Below are 20,863 nucleotides of genomic sequence, written 5' to 3' on the forward strand. Positions count from 1 at the left end.
TGGTGTCGGTATTGGACTAACAGGACTGTTGGATATTAAATATAGTACATGAGGGGAGATACATAGAACATTGACACCTTTTCGGGTGCTTCATCGAGGGCCCAAGAGCTGAAGGCAACGAGATGAAAAGTATTCATCCATCTCGGACTCAAAATCTCGATCGAAAATGCCTGCAACGTAATGATCCGGGCGTAGCAAGTAAGCGACATTCTTCTTTAGTCCAACCTGGTCGTGTCTTGATTCCCATTTGAAAACAGCGAGTTCGGCATTCCTTTTCCGACACCACTTCGCAAGATCCTGTGACCCTTCACCATACACTTGCACTTGCCAGGAAATACCACTAAGCGTCGAAAAATTGTCGCTTGTCTCGGTCTCGGCCCACGGAAGGCGATCACCAGGCTGAATTTTACCCCCGTTGTTATCAGATTGATTGATAGGGCTGTCCCGGTATGAGCAGACGAGCTGGGAGCCACGCCGAAAGATCTCAGATCGCGTAGATTGAAATCTGGTGACTATCGGAGCAAGGTAGGGGATTATCCAGGTGCGGAGCATATGCGAAAAGAAGCCTGGACTCGTGAGAACCGTGAAACCGTGGTCGGTCGCACCAACGACACTTAGTGCAAACGAGCGGCGTTCGGATTGATAGGAATCAAGAAGCTTATTTCTTGACTCCTCTGGCATTGAAGGTTGTTTTATAACGCTGGCAAGTTTCCATGCTAAGTTGATGGCGTCCATTATTCCAGTGTTCATACCCTGGCCACCCACAGGGCTGTGAATATGAGCCGCATCACCCACAAGGAACGCACGACCCTCGCGGAATTTATCGGCAACTCGGTGATGACAGCGATAGGCAGAGAACCAATTGGTGTTCTTGATTGCTATCCCCGATGTTTTCTTGATGTTCGGCAGCACACTCTCTAAAGTCAACTCTGGAGGAGGATGAGAGTCATCGATTGGTTGGTCACTGCCTTTGGGTATAGTAGTCCCAACCAGACGTATGCGTCGTTTTTGTGCGAGCGGGATTATTAGGTTGAATAAATTATCGGCGAATGTAAGGTGTGCCTCCCCATTGTAAAATGGGCTTTCTTGGTCTTCAGTCTCGACATCGGCAATGTAGAAAAATGGTGCGTAGGTTTCTCCTTCGTACTTGGCGCCTATCGTATGTCGAACCGCCGAGTGAGCTCCATCACAGCCAGCGATATAAGCGCTTTCACAGGTGGACTCTGTCCCATCGTCTTCACCGACGAGAGTCGCATAGATCCCTGATCCATCATCCAAAAACTTCTCAAGTTTTTTACGCCGCTCCACGAAGATTCCGAGTGAGTTAAGACGTTTTTCGAGTATTTCCTCGTGCTTGTCTTGTGGTATAATCAGCAAAAATGGGTACGGCGTCATTCCTGTACCGAATTCGCCAAGCGGTATGCGGGCACAGTGTTGACCATCCACCCAAACATTGGTTGCTGGGAGTTTGTATCCATGGCTTAGGAGTTCGTCGGCCAGGTCAAGTTGACGGTACAACTCCAATATGCGCGCATGGACAACCAGCGCACGAGAGTTTTGCGCTGGGCTGCTCCCTTGGTCGACAATGCGAAAGCTGATTCCTTGTCGTTGAAGCCAGAGGGCCAACACAAGTCCTGTTGGTCCCGCCCCAACGATCAAAACATCCTTTGTAGACATTATATTTTGACCTATCGGTGATGACCAAAAGTATTTGGCTGATCTCGTTTAACTGAGCGGATTGAAATGTTGTCTGTGGTAATGAATGAAGAATCGAGAGGCAATCAATGGAGGAGTCCACGTTTTTCCTTTTCTTTTGAGGGGATCGCGTGACGGTTAAATAGAGAGTCAGTCAGGACCTGAACACACACTCAAATTCCACCCAAATACTCGTATAGACCCGCGTCATCAGGAAGTCCCTCAACAAGGATTTCGTATTCGGGCGGCCTAACCACCGACCCCGAGACTTTCCTTTGCCGATGAGATCGGATCTTCGCCCCACCGATCGCCGCGAACACCGGCCACGGTGAGTAAATCTCACTGTTAAAAGGGACTCGTGACACCTGGACAAAGCCATCCTAGTTGAGAAACGATAAGCAGGTGAAGGGATAATAATGTACTCCAGGTGTCTTGAGTCACCCGAGATCGCCCGAATGTTTCCCGAGATTTAGTCGCCCTCGATTCATTTGAGTCATTCGACTCATGCGCCCGACAACAGCGCTGTGTCATCTAAAAGCGATTCCTGAAACTGGTTCAAAAGGTTGTCCCATTCGTTCCAATTTGGACTGTCGGTGAGCACAAAATTGATATCCTCCAGTCCAGAGGCAAGATATTCGCTGGGAGCACTTTGACTAGGTAACTCATGAAAAGGTGTGCCAAGCTCAGCCATCCTGGACTCTCCGTCGACCGTTTGCATTTCTGTGGAACAATCCACTTTTTCTAGAAGCGTTGAGACAATACCGGGACATGCCGTAGGGGTACGGTTGTGATTGTTACAGTCCTCAATGTAGACTCTCCACGCCTTGACTATCAAGTTCTGCAGCGCATTGTGAAGAGGCACATGAGTAGACTTGGTCATTTGTCGAAGATACCGAGCGTATATGTCACCAATAATTTGCCATACCATGCTCTTTTCCTCCGGGTCAGACCGATTTCGCATTTCAGACAGCATGAAAATCATGGCGTCCCACGGCATATGATTGACCATGTGCCAAGTAAACCGCTCGATGCTTGGGTTCGTCTGGGCAAAGTGGGCATATTCTGCCATCTTCAGACAGTTTACATAAATTGTGTCTTTCTCCTTCTGAGGGACCTGAAAAGTCGAATCTTGGTATTGACGTGGGTGGTGCGCCGTTAACCGCGCGTAGTGTACCGCAGAGCGTGCCATCACGGTGGTTGCCAGGTGAAGCGGAATAGATGGATCGCAGAAGCGCAAAAATTTCTTTTCGACAAGACTTTCGAATTCATCAATGGCCTCATCCTTTTGGTGTAGAGTCATTGAGGATGATGATAGGAATTCCCAGGGTGAATTGGAATCGCCATACTCTTTGCCCCAACGTCTGAGCCATTTGCCGAACTCGGCGCGAGTGAGACAGAATATCATCTCAGTTGCGCCGGTTTTTTCGGGTGCTGGCTCTGTCATGCGGGGATCGAGATCGCTATCATTCGCGTTCGTTGGAGGCTGGGTGTCGGCACTTGCCAGAAACGGGCTCGTGGCCACTCCGCAGAATTGAGCGGATGTGGAATCTATGATTATAAGTTGAAACCAAATCCGACGTCTCATTTCAGTCTCGAATGCCGAGAGTCCAAATGCAGAGCCGTCACGATGAATCCCAATTCTCTGGGAGATACGTAATGCAACTCCACTGAGTGTCCAAATGGTATGTGGGTCGGATGATCCTCGCATCGATAACTGAAATTCAACTGTTGGAAGAGAAAAGAAATGTCCGAAACGAGGATTAACTCACCAAGTACAACATGAACGCTTGCAACACTCTAATACTTGAGGTTCGAAGAAAAGACACCTTTCTGAATGAGATCTGAGCGCCTCTTCTATATCGGGAAAGAAGCTTTCTTTTGGTCTCGCCAAATGATTTCTCTACATCTGCTGCCGGCATAGAAGCCAAAGAGATGCAGTAAATCGAGAACATCAAGGTCTCAAGCTCTTTGCCTGCATTTGGCAGGTCACTCATAGCCTCGAGAATTTGCGGTTGGACTGTCGGGGTATGCAACAACTTGATTAACGGGTTGACGTTTTCAAGAAAAGTCTGCCATAACTTGAAGATATGCAAAGGATTTGGGTGTAGATTTGAGACACATCCCGTGGTACCGAGGCTCAATAGCATGTCAGTCTCATCATTGTCGTCTTCAGACGCATTATCATCGCCATCTTCTGATGCATCATTTATGACGTCTGTCGCATTGGTGAGCTGCAGGATTCGTTAGCAATATACCCAGGAGAAGCAGAGCCGCATAGCTTACCTCGTGGCTAACTGTTGTCCATAGAGTGCTATAATCAATGTTAGTCAAATATCCGAAGAAGGCTTTTGGGAGAACTCACTTATCAATGTAAACAGAGTTGCCGTCTTTCATGATCATTCTTCCGGATCCCGCAGCCTGCCCCATCTGGGCGCTTTGGACACGAGAGGGAGGCAAGGTATAACTCTGGTGGTTACTAATTAAGTGAGACTCTTCAGCTCCATGGCGACGCAATTTTTCACGACTTTCAGACGCGCTTTCATCCAAATCGCGCTCTCGTTTGCGACGACGGGGCGGCGGTGGAGGACGGTAAATACACTCAACACTAGCCTTCTCGCAGTTCGAGCACGGGTCCTGTCGGTCGCATTTTACTTTTCGCTTGTGACAGACCACGCACGAATATGGTTTCGATAGAGCTCCAGGTGAGTCTATCGATGCGGGTACCGGATGACCAGCAGGGTCTTGGGAGCCTGCGGGACCTGCCATGGCTCATGCACTAAGAGAATTTGTTTGTGCCACTCGCTGTAACATGGTAAAACAAAATTATTGGTGCCAACGTGTCTGGCCTCGAAAATTGCGAAGGCGCTGGGGCATGCAAAGAAATGGAGTGCCAGCTGCGGCTCGCGCGTCGTGGCAAATGATTCTATCGCCTGATTTCTCAGGCGTCAAATTCACCCATGTAAATACCATATCGCTTGATGTGCAGGATCCTTGCTGGGAAGATAATTTTCGATGGTACATAAGAGTATCTGAATTGTTATAATTGGATTATTTCTATATTTAGTGGGTTTCTTAATGGCATCAAGCAATTTTCCATGCTGCCAGCATCCATTTTGGTGTCCATAACACAAACCTGTTTAACTTGTGGGGCGTAGCTTTCTCGATGGATCTCAGAACATTCCAAGGTTCGAAGCAAGATGTACTCGTATCATACTTGAAGGGATAGAACTCTGAATAAATTCCATTGTAACCAGTTTTAGCCGCCTGGTCTTCGGCATAAATCTCTATATGCTGGTTATAATTCTCCAAACTAGTATAGAGTTCAGTAGGCATAGACCATGCCATGGCGAAATGTGGGTTGTGTTGGGCCTTATTGATGCCTTAGAGCCTTGTCCTTGTCTCAAGTAGACAAGCTGGGCGGGTCCAGACCCTCTTTGCCTTCTTCTCAGCTCTGCTTACCGTGATGTCTCCATGCCTCCCTCTTCATCTTCCCCGATCTTCTTGGTTAATACCATTCCCTTTCATTAGGTTTTACACAACCTTTTCCGAATAGCTCCCTGGTTTTCTATCCGATGACATGGAACCCAGGCAGTGATTCCGTCCGAGTTTATTTTGCTGCCCGAGTGTCTCCCCATCATCTTGATATGAAGTATGACCCCGTTCTTCGGTCGAGTCCGGGCGGCTGTCTCGCGCCGGGGAAAGCGAGCATCCTCCTTCAATATAGGGCCTAAGGAGTCACCCTGGAAGCGAATTCCGGATAATGTTCTTGTGGTGCTACTAGCGTTCTGTGAGATCGATGATATCGCTAGTCTCACTCTGACCTGTCGATTATTGCACCACCGCATTTCAAAGAATGAATTCATGATCGCACAGGCATATCTCAACCTACGCAGGCAGAAGTGGACCAGGCAAAACGAAAATGACGCTGGCCTTTCACCGGGTGATGATTTGACCTTTATCTCCGAGCTTTTCCCACCCCCACCGCCTCAATATGCCGTGGGCGAGCACTACTACAGTGATGCCGAGTATTCACTGGCATATCTCGCCGATCTCAAGAGATGTTGGACGACCTGCATACAGCTATCCTACCACCTGGCCGATCATGCAGTTCGTCATAATCTAAAGACAGACGCCATTGCGCGCCCACTCTGGCATTCGTCCAAAACGGAAAAGGAATTCATTTACAGTAAAGCTGTGGAAGCAACCCAAGCAAAACTTCTACATTCTGTGTAAGTGCCATCACCCTGTCAAGAGGAAAAGGAGCGGGTTTGTTGACTTTCAATAGGGCTTACGCCATATTCTTTCTCGAGTCCTCTGCAGCCGAGGGCCCAGTATGGGATACACCAGTACCCGACCAACTTATCAATCTCTCTAGCTCTGTTGGAAAACAACAAAAGATCCTCGAAGGACCACCATTCAACGATACCCAAATTCTTATTTCGACTCAGCACTGCATGCAACTCCTATGCTCTACTGTCCGGCGACTCATGAACCCAGATTTCCCCTATTCCTCCTCGGAAAGCTGGATGAGTCTTCTTCTTTTCACATCAACCTTGGAGCGCATCGTTCAATTCTTTAAAGCAGTCGCAATGGACGAAGATAAGAAGGATAGCATGTCGCCACACTCAGGTTGGTCTCACCGCAAGGAGTTCATGTGGCAGATGCGCGAAGATCTAGGTCACTACCTAGCTTCCACCGGTCTTCCCACTACTGGACAACCAGCGATCCAACCGAAACTTGATCATATTTGGTTTGACGCTGCGTATCGCGAATTGGCCGAGCGAGGAGCGATCCCGCATTTGGCCGATGAACCAGTTCCCATCCTTCATGGATCTACAATAGCCCTCCGCTGTATACATTGCTGGGAGGAAGGCTAGCATTTTTGCTAGAGCAGAAAATATACTCCTTTTAGTCTCATCCTTGCATTGAAAAGTATCCATCGTAGGTTTTTATCTAGAGTAACAGCCTTGCGCGGCCAAGTCCGACGGACTATGCCCCGCTCGGCCGGACCGGCTTTTCGGATCTCCGACATAGAGATGTTGTCTCCTTTCCACCACATTATCCTGCTCAATTCGCACAGGTTAAGCTGTGATTACAGGCTAGTGCAAAGGGGACCTCTAGGAAAGCAACAGATTAACACTTGTGGGTCACCTTGGCACGGCTCTCAAAGCTGCCACCGCAGAAATGGCAACACTAGCGGCAGTAAGTCACTCGGTGCATGAAGGCATAAAGTTGCTTTGCTTGGAAAGGCAAGGCAGAATGATTCCATTGCTGACAGAGGAAAAGTGCGATATGTGTCATTCTAGAAAGGTATGGGCGTCCTATACAAATCCTCTCTAATTGGCCGCGAAGGCACTAACCTGGCATCGCCGATTGTCAAGGTCAAATGCGATCGCGAAGACCCCTGTCTTAACTGCGTAGACGCGCGGGCTGAATGCCTTCGAAGTCGCCAGGCAAGATTTCACCGGCCTCGAGTCTCCCGGTACGGTCTATATCCATGACTTTCCAACTAATGTGTAACTAATAAGGTGAAAGCCTCGATGCTATAACGGAAAGACTGGCAAAGCTCGAAAGGACAAGCGAAGACAGTTCGATGTTTTCTTCTCCGCCAGAAAATGACGATATAAGTCTGACTAGTACATCTCCTCCACGGGGGAGGCCCATTGATCCAACTCGAGTTGCAGCAAAACGAAAACATCAAACGTCAACAGCCCATGAATCAAGCACCTCTGGCCAACCAGATTTGAAGCGGAAGATGTCTCTTAATATCGATTCAAAGTCTCACAACGGACGACATTCTCCTGATGCAACGCGGCATGCCAGCGAAGCTCGTGAGTTCATTGAGCATGAGCTTCAATGTAATCCAACTCTTTCCCAAGACAGGCGGACGACTCTCAAGCTGGCCCAAAGATTTGTCGGCCAGCTCTCAAACCCCGGAATTCACGGACAGAAATCAAGTGCGACAGAGCACTTGGAAGTTGGCGACGATCTGGGACCTCCTGTTCTCACGCCCGAGTTATTGTATATGATGTTGCCAGGTAGGTCGACCAGGAAGGTACAATTAGTATGAGGTCGTTCAAGTTCTAATCGATTTAGGACCTGACAAGAAAACAAACTCGCAAGGCACTTATGTGTGGCCAGACCACATAACAGACAAGACACTAGAGCGAATGGGTCTTGCAATTATCGAACGCAGCGAAAGCGAACAAGTACTGCATCTTTACCGGATCAGCGTATGGGTTAAAGCGCTTTCTTGCATTTCCAAAATGGCTCCGTTGATCTCAAGTGCGCCACTAAGAGTTCATTTCAGAGCACTCAAGAAACAATATGAGGCGGCCGCCAATGAAGAGTTGGATTCGATCTCTCTCACTGCCGTACCAAGCCTTCCCTTGCTTCAAGCATTGCTATCAGGTGTAAGCAGCACTCTTTTCTCATTATACCCCTCCCTCGGACTGACTATCTTAGAAACGCCTCATGCAATACTTGGGCAATATGTCACGATCTTGGATGTTCAATGCCCTCGCATCGAGAATCATCGTCGCACTCAATTACCACAATATCACGGATCCCGTGCCACACAATGATATCGAAGAAGAAATCCACGCATGTTTATATACATGCTACTACTTCGACAAAACTCTTAGTGTGCTCCTTCTACGACCACCATCTCTACCAGATCTCAAGGTTGATCCGACACAATTAATCCACTTGGACCCTGATCTACCGACAACGCCCATCATCAGAGGAATTGTCGAGTTCGCACATATCAAGAGCACGCTGGTAAACATTCTTCTGGATTCCAAGAAAATGGGAGATATGGATAAGGCAAATGTTTTGTCTAATCTCGTGGCGCGGGCACACGCGGTCCACTCGGACCTGGAAATTGTAAGATCAGACAAACATGCTAGTATAGTTCTGAACCGCAACAGACAAGGTAAACTAACGCGACCTAGCATCGGAGCCGTCAGGAACAAAGATTCTCTGCATCCTGGGGAACTATTCAGCGTGAATGGCTCTCAATGGATTTCAACTACTACTCTGTTTTGACGACGATCATTCGTGCACGATCATCAGTACTCAAGTCTCGCCTGGTCTGCGAGGAGTGTCTATTCACGGCTCGAAAAGCACTGACTACTCTTCGGGCATTGCAAGAGGCCTTCGCGGGCCATGCTACTTCTGTCGATTCCTATCCTTCATTTCTCACCTGGTACACAGTTCACCTTACCTTGCACATGCGAACAAAGCTGACAGCTCCAGGACGATGCTACTATACCCGCTGTCCCCTTTCTTCGTGCTATTTTGCAACGTCGTTGCAACATCGGATCAAAGGGACTTCGAGATGATCAAAAAGATCACCGATGATCTGCGGCAATTTGCCAAAGCAAATGCCCCAATTGGGAAACTATACGGCTTATTTTCCAAATTTCTGGATCTGTGTACTCCGCTTATAAAAGTAAATACCGGACTTCCTTCTTCGGGTGCAACGATCTCTTCTCTTCCGAATGATCCCTCGAATGTAACGATGTTTGGCCGCGGTGATCGAATCATGGATACTCTTCCGAGTCCCATCACTAGCAGAGCTTCTGCTTCCGGGATACCACAGCCCATGGAAGGGTGGGATGATAGGCTTATGTGGGAGCTATTTGACAACCAACCATCTCTTGGGTGGGCAGAGTCCGAACTCTGGGACGGAATATCACTGTTGAGTTCTTAGTGATTTTTACAAGAAAACTATTATATTAAGAATGAAAACCATGAGAATATGAAATTGTATCATGATTGTTTGATTAGTACATGGAGTATTTACTCGGATAGGTCGTCTTCGGGACACAGTCCCAGTAGAGATGAGGAAAAAGAAAAAGGTTAGCGAATGGAGCGACCCAGAGTCTAGTCAAAGGGACCAAAAGCAAAGCTAGTAATGCTCGATGGGCGCGGGAAATGCAGCAAGATCGGTGGTGCGAAACACACGATCAGGTATTATAATACAATAACGAAGATGGGGCGGTCAAAAATCGGGTCTATCCCGAAATCAACACCCAAAGAAGGAAGAAGATCTAGAAAAATGGGCATTAGTACTCATGTCCACGTTGCCAAAGTGGTGGCGACACATACCATCAGAACGCCAAACATTTTGGCGATGAGCCATCGGTTACCGGACACGCGGGTCCAATACTTCATCAATTCTCGCTGAGCTCCTTGCACATTATCCACCACGTCATCCGTATTGGCATCGATACGTTGAATCATTTCGGACTGTTCGCTGACCATAGTGGCCAGCTGACCGAAGATACCGCCCAATTCACTAATAGTTCGTTCAATGGCGTCAATGGCTTCACCGCGGGCATGGATATATGTATTGTTGGATTGGGCTTCCTCCATAACCAAGAGTTGTTGATCAGATTGCATTGAGGGGCGTCCCAGAGGAGAGGGGTTGGAGGGGTCGAGAGTCAAGAGGTCAGAGGAGTTTCCTTGATAGCCTGGCTGGGGTGTCCGTCTCCCGGAAGGGTTGTATAGAGGGGAATCGGACCGTTGCGAGTCAAGGGCGTTTTGTGATTTCGATGATACAGAGGAAACGAAGTTCTCGGTTCGAGAGCGAGATGCTTGGATGTTTTTCGTGCGCACCTCCAGCACTTCCTTGAAGTTGGCTCCTACATCGGCCAGTTTTCCTTGCAGCATCACAACCACCTATGAAACGAACTCATTTAGTAGAGCTCTTATTTCCGACCAGATTGGGGTATCACTCACGTTATCATTGTGCTCTCCTTCTTGATCCATCTTAGAGCGGGTTGCTTTGGGATGTTGCGATTGGGTGAATGATGCCAGGGAAGCGATGTTCTGGTTCAACGCCGCCAGGTCTTGCTTGATCACATACGTCAATTCGGAGATCTCGACGGGTCGGTCATCAAAGAGGGTTTTTCGTTTGGCCACTAGATTCAAAAATTAGATCATCGTCTGAACAAAGGATGGCCCGGTCCATTCTCTCGGTAGGACACTCTCGATAGGACACCCGCGATACTCACATTCTGCCAGTCTTTGCAACTTCGCGGTTGTTCCAGTGATTCCCTTTCCAATATCTCTCGCCCGACGCGCAAACTCCGATCTGGATGCCTTTGTATTCGTGAGCCCCGATGGTGAGCCATTTGCCTGTTGTCGCTGGGCATCGGTCAACAACGCCTGGCGCTGAGATCCGACCTTTGAAGTACCCAGGCGCCTTTGGGCTTGACCCAGAATGGAGCTGAACTCGCTCGTGCGATCTTGAATGGATGGACCCGTCATTGTGTGATGTGCGACCGAGGCGAATGAATGGGATGGAGTGAATGTTGTCGCCTCGGGGGATTGAGCGGAGGAGGGGCGTCAAGAGTGGACTCGGTGTTTCAGGGCGTGATGCGACTAGTATCGACGATAGAGTGGAGTGGAGTGGAGATCAACAGTCGCGACACTGAGCAGGATGTAATCAATAGCAGTAACCCGGGATCAACCTGAGATTCGTCGTTCTTTCGTTCTTTCACTCGTACTGTAGTGAATTCATCCAGGGGAGAAGCCGTTTCCGTTTCCGTTTTCGCCGCGCGACAACGGTGATCGCCACGTGACCACTGCGCCACCTGCTGAGTCAGCAGTCCCCTCAACTAAAATTAGCCGCAGGCAGCCACATTACGTCAGCCATCTCCACAATCAGGGGATCGTACTTCCTTGACTTCTACAACTACAGTACAACGACATACGAGACTCTTGTACTATTTACTCTTGTCAACTCAGGACTGTTCGGGTCACTCGTGTACATACACATCGGGCATTCTGGCTGCACATTTCCTGTGCCAATTTCCAATTTCCCATCTCCTATTTCCCGCCCTCCTCACCTAGTCGATTCCATTTGATCGGCGCCCGCATTAGCACTGTCGCCCAACGCCGCTCACGCCACCTCGCCCTCCCCTCAAATATCTCATTCATTCCTTTCTGCTACAACTGAGCACCCGCTAGTCAACTATCTCACTAGCTTGCATATCACTCCTCGGCTTTCATTTGCTTCTGCATTTGCATTCCCATTCGACAAGTCAATAAGGCAATCATCGATGCGGTAGACCCCGACAAGTTCGACCTAACGTCATTCCTCCTATGGCGGACCCTAATGCCCCGTGGCGAGGCCGTCCAGGGCCAAAGAAGTGAGTATAACTCCTCCATGACTTGATCGCTGCTTCCCCTCTCGTTGCCCAGGCTCTAAACAATCCCAACAGCCCCTCCCCGCCGAATGCCAACAGCCCACTCTCGCCCGCTAGTGCTGGAAATACCCCCGTTTCTTTTCGACCCAATGTGAATCGCGCAAAGACAAAGCGTTGGGCGCAAGCAAAGCAGCCCTCCTACGACGGTGGAGACTGGGGATCTGAAGACGAGGAGGAGGAGGAGGAGGAGGAAGAGCAACCCCCTGCTGTACCTCGGCCCCCATATGCAACACATAGAACCACTAGCTCGTCAGAGTTGAGCTCCAGGCGTCCATCGGGGCTTGGATATGGTGGCGAAGAATCGCGAGCCAGTCCAGCTGCGGCAACGCCGACTGGAGGTGATCAGAAGAATCTGCCATTTGTCAGGCCGGCCGACATTTACAGACGCGCATCGGATGAGCCATCCACTCAACAAGGGCCAGCGGGCTTCGGGCTGCAAAGCGTTGAGCCAGCACCGCTTGGAGCTCATACTCCGAATATAACTCAAAATCCGCCCTTGGGGCTACCTGAGGTCAAGCGCTTCTCTGGCTTCGGATCTGATTTCTTCACTGGAACTGACTCTAACCAGCAAAATCCGAGCTCCGATCAGAACTCTCTGCGCCACAACCCCTCGCAAGCCTCTGAGACCTCACAGGGATTCCGATCAGTGGTCCACCAAGCTTTTGATGTCCCTGAAACTCCAAACTCCACCACAGACAGTGTGACCCGTTCCAACAGCGATGGCACATCTGTGATTAGCCCTATCATGAGCCACCGCGTACCCACCGATGACAAGACCCCCACGATCCCGAAGAGCCTGCCGATGCCAGCACTCCGACGGGCGCTACACAGGAGGCGGCCGAAGCGCCATTTTTCAAGCCTGGCCATCGGCGTGACATCAGTCTTCCAGAGCGAGATAACAGTCCCTCCAAGCGTCCCGTAGTTACCGACCATGATACTCCTTCGGCTGGTCGAGCGGAGTTTACCTCAGTATCCCCAGGGCAAAAGAACAGATCACCTGAGCGATCTGTCGACACCACTGCCGCGCCCACAATCCCTCCTCCGAATGCTCCTGATGGCGATTTTGTTGCGCCTCTCAAATTTGGCAGTGCCGGCACGTCGGGGTCGGAAGGCTATCGGGGCAGTATTCCCGCTATCGTTGGCGCTAATACCTCCCCTAACGAGGCCGATAACGACCGACTTCGAGAAGAGATAATGCGTTCGTTGAGCAGAGAAAACTCCCAGGAACCGGAAGAACAACCTCGGCCGTCTCAGCCAGAAGCAACTCAAGATGCTTCCATCCCGCACCAGTATGAAAAGTATTGGGATGGGCAGACAGGTCCAGGCGATGGATCCCAAAAGGAACTCGTCTCCGAGTCTCATCCGGACTGGGCAAGCTCTCACCCTATGGCTCCTCGGGATCCTTATGCGGCCCCTTCACAGGAGCCGCAGCCTGTTTCAGCCGAACCCAAGAAGCCAAAATTGGGCAGACGATTCTCGTGGGAATCAGCCTCTTCAGGCGGACCTCCTCCTGTTAACTACGATTCGCCTGATGGTTTGGCGCCACAAGCACCGGATCCCATTCCCGACCACGAAGAACTCAATCTTTCATCTCAAGGGGTGACTGATGGGGAAGTTTCTGGCGCTGAAAGTCAGAAGGCAGAGAGGCCTAGACTCTCCATTGTTCCCCCAGTATCTCAAAATCCCACTCCGCCCGAGCAAGTCATTCCACCCCTGGAGGGATCTCAACTAGATCTGTCACTGCCCGACTATACTGGGTCCTCGAAGGTTGATGAGACTAAACTTCAGGGCTTCCGCGATATCCTTCAAATTTCCACTCCAGCAGCGCGTGTGCGAGCCTTTGAGGAGACAAGAACCCAATTTGCAACTCTTGACACTGGTTTGAATCACTGGCTTCAAGTTACGCTCCATGACCAGCCGCAACATGCCCATCTTATTCAGGAAAGCCAGACTCTATCCTCCGCTTTCCCCAAGGCCTCTCCTACCACTCGTCGATTCCCCAAGCTGACGTCCCTTGGTAATTTATCTGCGACGCCTCGGGAGGACGGTACTCCTACCAATACCAGTCACATACGGCGTCCCTCTGGCCATATTGGAACCATTGTGAACAGGCAAAATGTCGAGCAGCATGGAAAGGAGTTCTTGCACACGGCAGGCAAATTTGGTGGAAAGGCCGGCGAGGCGGCCAAGGGCCTGTTCGCTAAGGGAAGAAGCAAGTTCCGACAAGGTGGAAACGACAAGGTAGATACATAATCCTTTTTCTCTTTTTTTCAGTTGTGGGGGCCCTATCTCTTTTGGACAATGCGCTCTGGAATTAGCGCAGGGCAGCAGGTCTCTCGCTGTGCTTCATTTGTTTCTCTCATCATCATCTCTTATCGATACCACGATGTAATATCCCATCGCTTTGGCATTGGATCTTAGAATGCGACACGATTGATGCATCTTCTCTTCTTCTTCGCCCACTCCCATTCATTCTCGAACTACTTCTGATGTTGGTAATGTTGTAGGGACAATCGCCGTCTGCACGCAAAAGCTTGCAGTTTCAATTCTCTTTCCAGTCCGAGTCGGCCAACTCCACTGGCTACTCTGGTAAAACACCCCGACGCAGCTCTCTCAATTTCAACAGTCTACCTGTCTTCAAATTCGGGCGCAGTGACGGTTCTGCTCCCGATGCAAAGGACCCTGCCTCCATAGAAGATTCACAGGATGAACGTGAACGCGAGGGTAAACGCATCAAGTCCAGAGGGTCTTTGGATTTCTTTGGGTTAAGCCAGAAGGGCAATGAGGGCAATGAAGCTAAGCCTGAAGCATCGCAGTACATGAATGATTTTGAGAAGGAGATGAATGCTGCGTTGGGACTTTCACCAACAGAAACCCGTGCTCAACAGTCTAAGCAACAAACCATTGCCGAGCCTACTAAATCTTCGCAATTTGTGAGGCCTATCCAACCTACTCGGCCCACTGAACCTGCTATCGAAGCTATCGAAGCTATCGAAGCTTCAAAGGAGACTGATAATCTACAGCTCTCGTCGAGGGAAGAACCGATGATCTCGGCCGATGCAGCCGATGCAGCCGATGTCACCGATGCCAATGCGTACCTCGCATCTTTACCCTTGGGGGATATACCAGATCCCGAGAAGGACCTCTCGATCCCACCTGCTGAACGCACCGATGACTCTGCTTCATCCGAAGCAGCAGATCTGCCAAGTCAATCTGGAGTAGAAGCGTCTCACACCACTATTCCCTCAATTCGTGCCGTGCCTGAAGAGGATACAAAACCTCCAGCTCCACCAAAGGACTCTCCAATTGAAGAACCCGAGTCGATTGACTTGCCACCTGTGCCGCCAAAGAATTTCACACCCGAATCCGGCCTTTTTGAACATCGATACCATCAGAAGCCTGAAGAGAGTCTAGCACCTCCACAACCAAGCCATACTCCACGCCAACCATCTGTCTCGACACTCGGGGATGAAAATAAGTCTGGAGCTCACTCCTCCTCTGAAGATGACAGCACTCCACCTTCGCCTATTCACGCAGCTACTGAGGACATCATTGACCCTCGCCCTGAAGACCACATCTATGGCAAGCCCATTCCACCAAGCAACATTTCCCAAACTTCCCTTCAACCAGGCGAGTCTTCGCTTCCAGGATTCGCCCCTTATCCACCAAGGCCCCCCCAGCCCGCAGGAAGTCCTCGAGTCCAAGCGCAGATCAATCAGTGGACTTCCACCATCTACGCCCGGCGTACAAAGTCCGCTGAGGAACGAAGTGAGGTATTCACCCGGAACCCGTAGCAGCATGTTAAGCTTCGGCAGCTTCGGTCGCCAAAGTACCAGTAACAGCAAAGGAGGAACTCGTCCGAACACGCCGGGCAATGATTTGTCACAGCAGGATTCATCAGGCTCCGCTGCGCAAAACGGTGATTCAAAGATGGAGAAGTTGAAGAGTTTTGGGCGGCGACGTCGAGCTTCGGTCGGTAACCTCCTGACTGGTATCCAAGGCGAGCTTCAGGGAGGTATCCAGGGAAATCAAGAACAACCTCAAAAGAAACGCGGCTTCAGTCGCATCAGCGGTTTTTTCGGTCGTCAACAAGAGACCCAGCAGCCACCCAGCCAGCCCCAGGAACGCAGGGAAACGATTCAAGATCCTCTTGACGTGAAGGATCTACCCACGCCGCCCTTGAATTGGGATAACCATCGTATCTCTGCAGAGCCGAATGGACACTCGTTGAACAACCGCCGCTCTATGGATAAGGCCCTCCCAGTGCTACCGACCCATGAGAATGGAAGAGGCACGGCACGTTCATCACTCGATCGTCCACGCGCGAGCATTTCTGGCCCACCCACCACATCATCGAATCCCCTGGGTGGCAATCGATTTTATTCTCAGCTTATGTCTGGAGAAACCCAGAATACTCCTCAGCATACTCGGTCCCAGAGTCAGCCTTTTATGATGAGCCACCCTCTCTCTCCAGTGGCCCCATCGATATCAGAAAATAGCAGTTCCCCCAAATCAGCTTCTCTAGATGAACTTGAAGAGAAATCGCCAGAGTTGGAGTCGTCACCTCCAGTACCGCCAAAGTCTCCAGTGTCTGAACTGGACCGCACTAAGGAAGATGTAAAGGCACACCGAATACACACCCTAGCCCAAGCACCAGAACCGGAGCACGAACAAAAGCAGACCCCCGCGTCAAATCTAGCTCCCAGTCTCAGCGTGGGATCTCGCAAATCCACTAGATCTGACTTCGAATCCACTACCTTCAACCCAAAAACTAACGAACCCAAAAATATCGTCGTCTCCGGCACGTCCACCACTTTCTCGCACCCCACCCGCGAGCGCGAGGCGCGTACTCTCAATGAGACAGCTGAGCCGGTTGAGCTGGCCCTTACTCGAGACGACTCGAGCGAGGAGATTATCATGTCTCCCACGGCGTATCCAGGACAGGAGTGGACGCCGATGCATTATTAGCATTGATATCCCCGTGATTCAGCGAAGCGAACTTGTTTCAATATCATAGCGGATACCCTATCTCGTTCTGACTGTCGTTCTATCTCAATTTTGCATTACTACGGCCACCGCCGCTCTGCTGTTTCATTGGGTGAATGTTTCCTTTTGTATTCATTTATCTTATTTTGTCCACGCTCGAAGCGAGTTTACTCTTTGTACATTTAACATCTCTTGTCTCAGATACTCCATGGCCCATATCTCCGCCATTTGATTGTTTCATTTATCGAAATGTCACCATGCGGACAAACAGTCTCGCTGCAAACAGACCACTTCTTCCACCGTATCCCATAATACCCTTTGCTTCGCCAGTGCTTGAATTTACTTTGCAGGGTTCCTATCTCCTACTTAGATCGCACAACCTCCCAATCAATCCACTTGACATCCCCAAAAACACCCTCCTGGTTTTGAAAAACCTTGGCCGGCTCACTATACGGTTCCCATTCCTTCTCCTTAAGAACAGTCGTAACACCCCCCTCCACTCTCCCAGTCTCATTAAATCCCGGACCATAAGCCTTATACTCCGCCATGAGTGTAGTTCCATTCTCATACCGCGCAACACCACTAACAACCCAATCAATATACCCACTAGGATCAATACTTCCATCTTCATACGAGCGCGCAAAGATAGACCGATGCTGCGAATTCCACGGCCGACCCAGCGCACATTCGCCCTTGATCGACGGGGCGATGGAAGAATTCGCCGCTTTCAGAGTTGAGTCTGCGATGTAGATGCCGTATTTGTTTTCGAAGGTCGTGTTCGTGCCTTTCCAGGCTGTTATTCCGCCGCCGCAGCCGCGGAGTTGGATCTCGCTTGATTGGATCCAGGCTGTGCCGAACCCGTAGAGGAAATCGGTTTGGCCGGCTAGGATTGATTTGTAGAAGTAGGCGTTTCCTAGTTTGCCGATGTAGACCTGTATATGTGTCACAGTGTCAGTCGTAGGTGTCTCCATTCCATCCTAGGATTCCGTTCTGACTGGGGAAGTTCAAGTTTGTTCTTTCCAATGTCCACCCTGTCGAATGGGCAGAGGAGAGAAATAGTCATAGTCCAGAACTGACTGGGCTCGCCAAATCTGGGCGTAAGCCCCAGGAGGGAAAGTAGAAAGACTTGAACATACCGTATCCTGATAAGAATAAAATCCACAATAATAGAAACCCCCATTAGCCCGACTAAAACTAATAGCATGAGCCGGTCCATCCGAATACTCCGCCCAAGTATTCCTAAAATCAACATTATAAACCCTGAAATCCTTATTCCCAAACGGCGTATCATCCGGCACAGCGAAACCCGTCGTTCCAGAGCCCGTAATACTAGCATCCAGCGTCGGCGCAACGACCATCACGCTCGAGTAAACATTATCCACAGATTGACCCGTTGAATCCTTATTTGCGGCCGCCCAGGTCAACGTCACACGGTTGCGGGAGGCATCTTTCGGAGAAGTGGTCTGCCCTAGCAAAGTTATAGGCCCGGCCCGGGTGATGTTCACTTGTTCTTCGTAGGTGCCTGCGAGTAGAAGGATTGTTGCGGGGTTGTTGTTGTCCGGCAGGGAGGTGATTGCTTCTTGGACCGTGGGGAAGTCTGCAATGCTGCTGTTGCCGACTATTATTGTTCCTTTAGGGCAGTGGGTTCCGCCGCTGCTTTGACATTTTTCTCGGGTTGAGTAGGTGAGAGCTGCGGCGGTTGTTGGGGATGTTTGTAAGAGCAGAGGGAGGAGAGGGAGGAGAGAAAGGCCGAGCATCTTTGAGCGAAGATCCCCTGGGGGTATGTTTATGGGTGTATGATCTTGGGAGATGGTTCAAATTATGGGGATTGTTGATGTTGACAGTCTGCTTCGGAGGACTTTATAGAAAGTTCCTCTTTATTTCCCTTCTCTGCTTGTGCCTGGCTTGCGTAGACATGGCTTTAACTTTTAACTTCCACTTCTACTCAATGCGGTAGACGGAAAATCTTTCTCGTCATTGTCAAGCGAGACTAGGTCCCATAATGGGTTTTAGGCCCGAGGCTTAGATTGCATTGGCATGTTGGAGTCCTTGTAGATTGGAAATTGTGTTAGATCTCCGCTATTCACCCCGCGAAAATGGGGAAGCAAGAAGCTTAGTGCTTCCCCCGCATGGTGGAAAATCTCGTCGGGAAATTGGTCGTTCGATTTGGGGGGCGGAGAATTAGGCGTCCACCTGTTAGAAGACGTGTGGGGTGCAGGGATAGGTGAAGGCGGGTGAAAATGATGAAAGGTAAAGACCCGGGGGTGCATTTAATGAGAACTCATCCGAAGTTAATTAAGATGCATCAGGGTTGGATTAAACAGAAGGCTTTGGATGAACTACAGAAAGGCTTTAGATGATTGAGATTACATTTACAAGAACAGATGGCCATTAGAATCCCTTCTCATTGACAAGTACCACTATTAACGACATACATACACGTAGAGAAAGAAAACTTAGAACTCTAGCAACTCGAAAGCGACAAGCAAAAAGAGAACCAAGGGGTAAATGGAACACACAAAAGTCTATAATACGGGGGTCGAAAGGAAAGAAAGAAAAGAACGGGGTATCCGGCCTTCTTTTTTCCCACGGTATGCATGTCCAGGATAAATGGCAAGCAAACGAAGATTTGCGTGGTATGTTGTAGCAAGGGGGGTGTTTGTAGACAAAAGTAAAATTTAGGAAATTAATTGTGATCTCGGACCAGTATCGAGTTCAGAAAAGGAAAGATTTAGATTAAAGCAAGGCTTTTTTCCCCAAGAAAGGAAGCGAAGCGCTTACTCGTCCTCCTCGATCTCCTCGGCGCGGGCACCCAGAGTGTAACGAGACTTGCCGTCGGAGGAGTGCTCGTGCTCAATGGCCAGCTTGGAGAGGTGAGCGATCATGTTCTCGATCTGGGTGTCGGCCTTGGAGCGGGTCTTGCGGCCAAGGTTGTCCAGAGCGGGAATGATGGTCAGGATGTAGTAGACAACGGCAATGATGACGGTGACACCAATGGAGTAGGCCCAGATGACAACAACAGTGACAATGTCGACATCGTTGTTGACGGAGAAGGTAGGGCCAGCGGGGTCAGAGGGTGGGTGTCCTTCCAGTCGGGAGCCAACCAGCCGAAGACACAGAAGAGGGTAGCCAGGACATCGACGATGAAGATGGCAATGACCAACTGCCACGAGGGCCAGGTCTTACCACCACGGGTAACGAAGATCAGCCAGTTCTCAGTCAGGGCAATCTCAAGGAAGAGAATCTCCTGGGGAGAGCCGAAGTTCTGGATGATACCACCGTTCTCAAGGAAGAGAGTGCCACGGATGATCCAGGTGGCGGCAGCGAGCAAGATTCCAAGAACGATAGAGATAACCCAGATCTTAGGCAGCTGCCACTCGACGGGGCGGGCCTCGAAGTGAGCGTTATCGTAAGCGACGGCAATGGTGGCAAGATCGGCGAACAGGGCGATGAAGACGATGAGGGAAGAGTCAACGGTCTCGTCAATGATGATCATGGAGGTAACCAGGTAGATCTCAAGGTGCAGGCACAGAGCGATACGGTACTGGATGTAGGCCTTCATACGCTGGAAAATTTGACGGGCCAGCTTGATAGCATCGACGATGGTGGACAGACCGGGGGCAAGGAAAACAATATCGGCGGCAGCCTGGGCAGCCTCAGTGGAACCCTCGACAGCGATACCACAGTCAGCCTTCTTCAGGGAGGGAGCATCGTTAACACCGTCACCAGTCATGGCAGTCAAGTGACCACGCTGTTGCAGCATCTCGACGACCTGGTACTTGTGCTCGGGGAAAACCTCAGCGAAACCATCAGCCTTCTCAACAAGCTCGTGCTGGGCAGAGCCGGCGAGACCACCGTGAATCAGACGCTCAGAGTCGTAAACCTTGGTACCGAGAGCAAGCATCTTGCAGGTCTCCTTGGCAATAGCGATGGCGTCACCAGTAAGCATCTTGACGGACAGACCC

At 50.1% G+C, this 20,863-nt stretch overlaps 8 protein-coding genes across 8 annotated transcripts; 3 read left to right on the top strand and 5 right to left on the bottom strand.

Annotated features, from left to right (window-relative positions):
- Positions 1-90: 90 nt before the first annotated feature.
- N7509_004580 (putative FAD binding monooxygenase) lies at positions 91-1,677 on the bottom strand (the record flags this gene model as incomplete). The annotated part of the gene is made up of 1 exon (XM_056629217.1): positions 91-1,677. One exon carries the CDS (start codon positions 1,675-1,677, stop codon positions 91-93), a length of 1,587 nt encoding a protein of 528 aa, XP_056488519.1.
- A 520-nt stretch (positions 1,678-2,197) lies between these two features.
- On the bottom strand, positions 2,198-4,461 carry N7509_004581 (Zn(II)2Cys6 transcription factor; the record flags this gene model as incomplete). Its single annotated transcript, XM_056629218.1, has 4 exons — positions 2,198-3,409; positions 3,465-3,926; positions 3,979-4,006; positions 4,058-4,461. 4 exons carry the CDS (start codon positions 4,459-4,461, stop codon positions 2,198-2,200), a joined length of 2,106 nt encoding a protein of 701 aa, XP_056488520.1.
- An 885-nt stretch (positions 4,462-5,346) lies between these two features.
- Positions 5,347-6,572, top strand: N7509_004582 (uncharacterized protein; the record flags this gene model as incomplete). The annotated part of the gene is made up of 2 exons (XM_056629219.1): positions 5,347-5,924; positions 5,981-6,572. The coding sequence occupies 2 exons, from the start codon at positions 5,347-5,349 to the stop codon at positions 6,570-6,572; spliced, it is 1,170 nt and encodes a 389-aa protein (XP_056488521.1).
- Positions 6,573-6,879: 307 nt separating this feature from the next.
- On the top strand, positions 6,880-9,409 carry N7509_004583 (Zn(II)2Cys6 transcription factor; the record flags this gene model as incomplete). Its single annotated transcript, XM_056629220.1, has 7 exons — positions 6,880-6,897; positions 7,002-7,177; positions 7,231-7,733; positions 7,792-8,108; positions 8,161-8,580; positions 8,649-8,902; positions 8,953-9,409. 7 exons carry the CDS (start codon positions 6,880-6,882, stop codon positions 9,407-9,409), a joined length of 2,145 nt encoding a protein of 714 aa, XP_056488522.1.
- Positions 9,410-9,713: 304 nt separating this feature from the next.
- N7509_004584 (t-SNARE syntaxin) lies at positions 9,714-10,971 on the bottom strand (the record flags this gene model as incomplete). Its single annotated transcript, XM_056629221.1, has 4 exons — positions 9,714-9,749; positions 9,808-10,380; positions 10,441-10,622; positions 10,716-10,971. The coding sequence occupies 4 exons, from the start codon at positions 10,969-10,971 to the stop codon at positions 9,714-9,716; spliced, it is 1,047 nt and encodes a 348-aa protein (XP_056488523.1).
- An 837-nt stretch (positions 10,972-11,808) lies between these two features.
- On the top strand, positions 11,809-16,880 carry N7509_004585 (uncharacterized protein; the record flags this gene model as incomplete). The annotated part of the gene is made up of 5 exons (XM_056629222.1): positions 11,809-11,855; positions 11,928-12,619; positions 12,688-14,153; positions 14,420-15,546; positions 15,593-16,880. 5 exons carry the CDS (start codon positions 11,809-11,811, stop codon positions 16,878-16,880), a joined length of 4,620 nt encoding a protein of 1,539 aa, XP_056488524.1.
- Positions 16,881-17,260: 380 nt separating this feature from the next.
- On the bottom strand, positions 17,261-18,655 carry N7509_004586 (putative pectin methylesterase; the record flags this gene model as incomplete). The annotated part of the gene is made up of 2 exons (XM_056629223.1): positions 17,261-17,830; positions 18,035-18,655. 2 exons carry the CDS (start codon positions 18,653-18,655, stop codon positions 17,261-17,263), a joined length of 1,191 nt encoding a protein of 396 aa, XP_056488525.1.
- Positions 18,656-19,675: 1,020 nt separating this feature from the next.
- Positions 19,676-20,847, bottom strand: N7509_004587 (uncharacterized protein; the record flags this gene model as incomplete). The annotated part of the gene is made up of 2 exons (XM_056629224.1): positions 19,676-19,983; positions 20,085-20,847. 2 exons carry the CDS (start codon positions 20,845-20,847, stop codon positions 19,676-19,678), a joined length of 1,071 nt encoding a protein of 356 aa, XP_056488526.1.
- Between the last annotated feature and the right edge of the window lie 16 nt (positions 20,848-20,863).

Source organism: Penicillium cosmopolitanum (assembly GCF_028827165.1).
Source record: "Penicillium cosmopolitanum strain IBT 29677 chromosome Unknown utg000006l:49.0-5199605.0:1.0-5204138.0, whole genome shotgun sequence".
In the NCBI taxonomy this organism is placed as follows: domain Eukaryota; kingdom Fungi; phylum Ascomycota; class Eurotiomycetes; order Eurotiales; family Aspergillaceae; genus Penicillium; species Penicillium cosmopolitanum.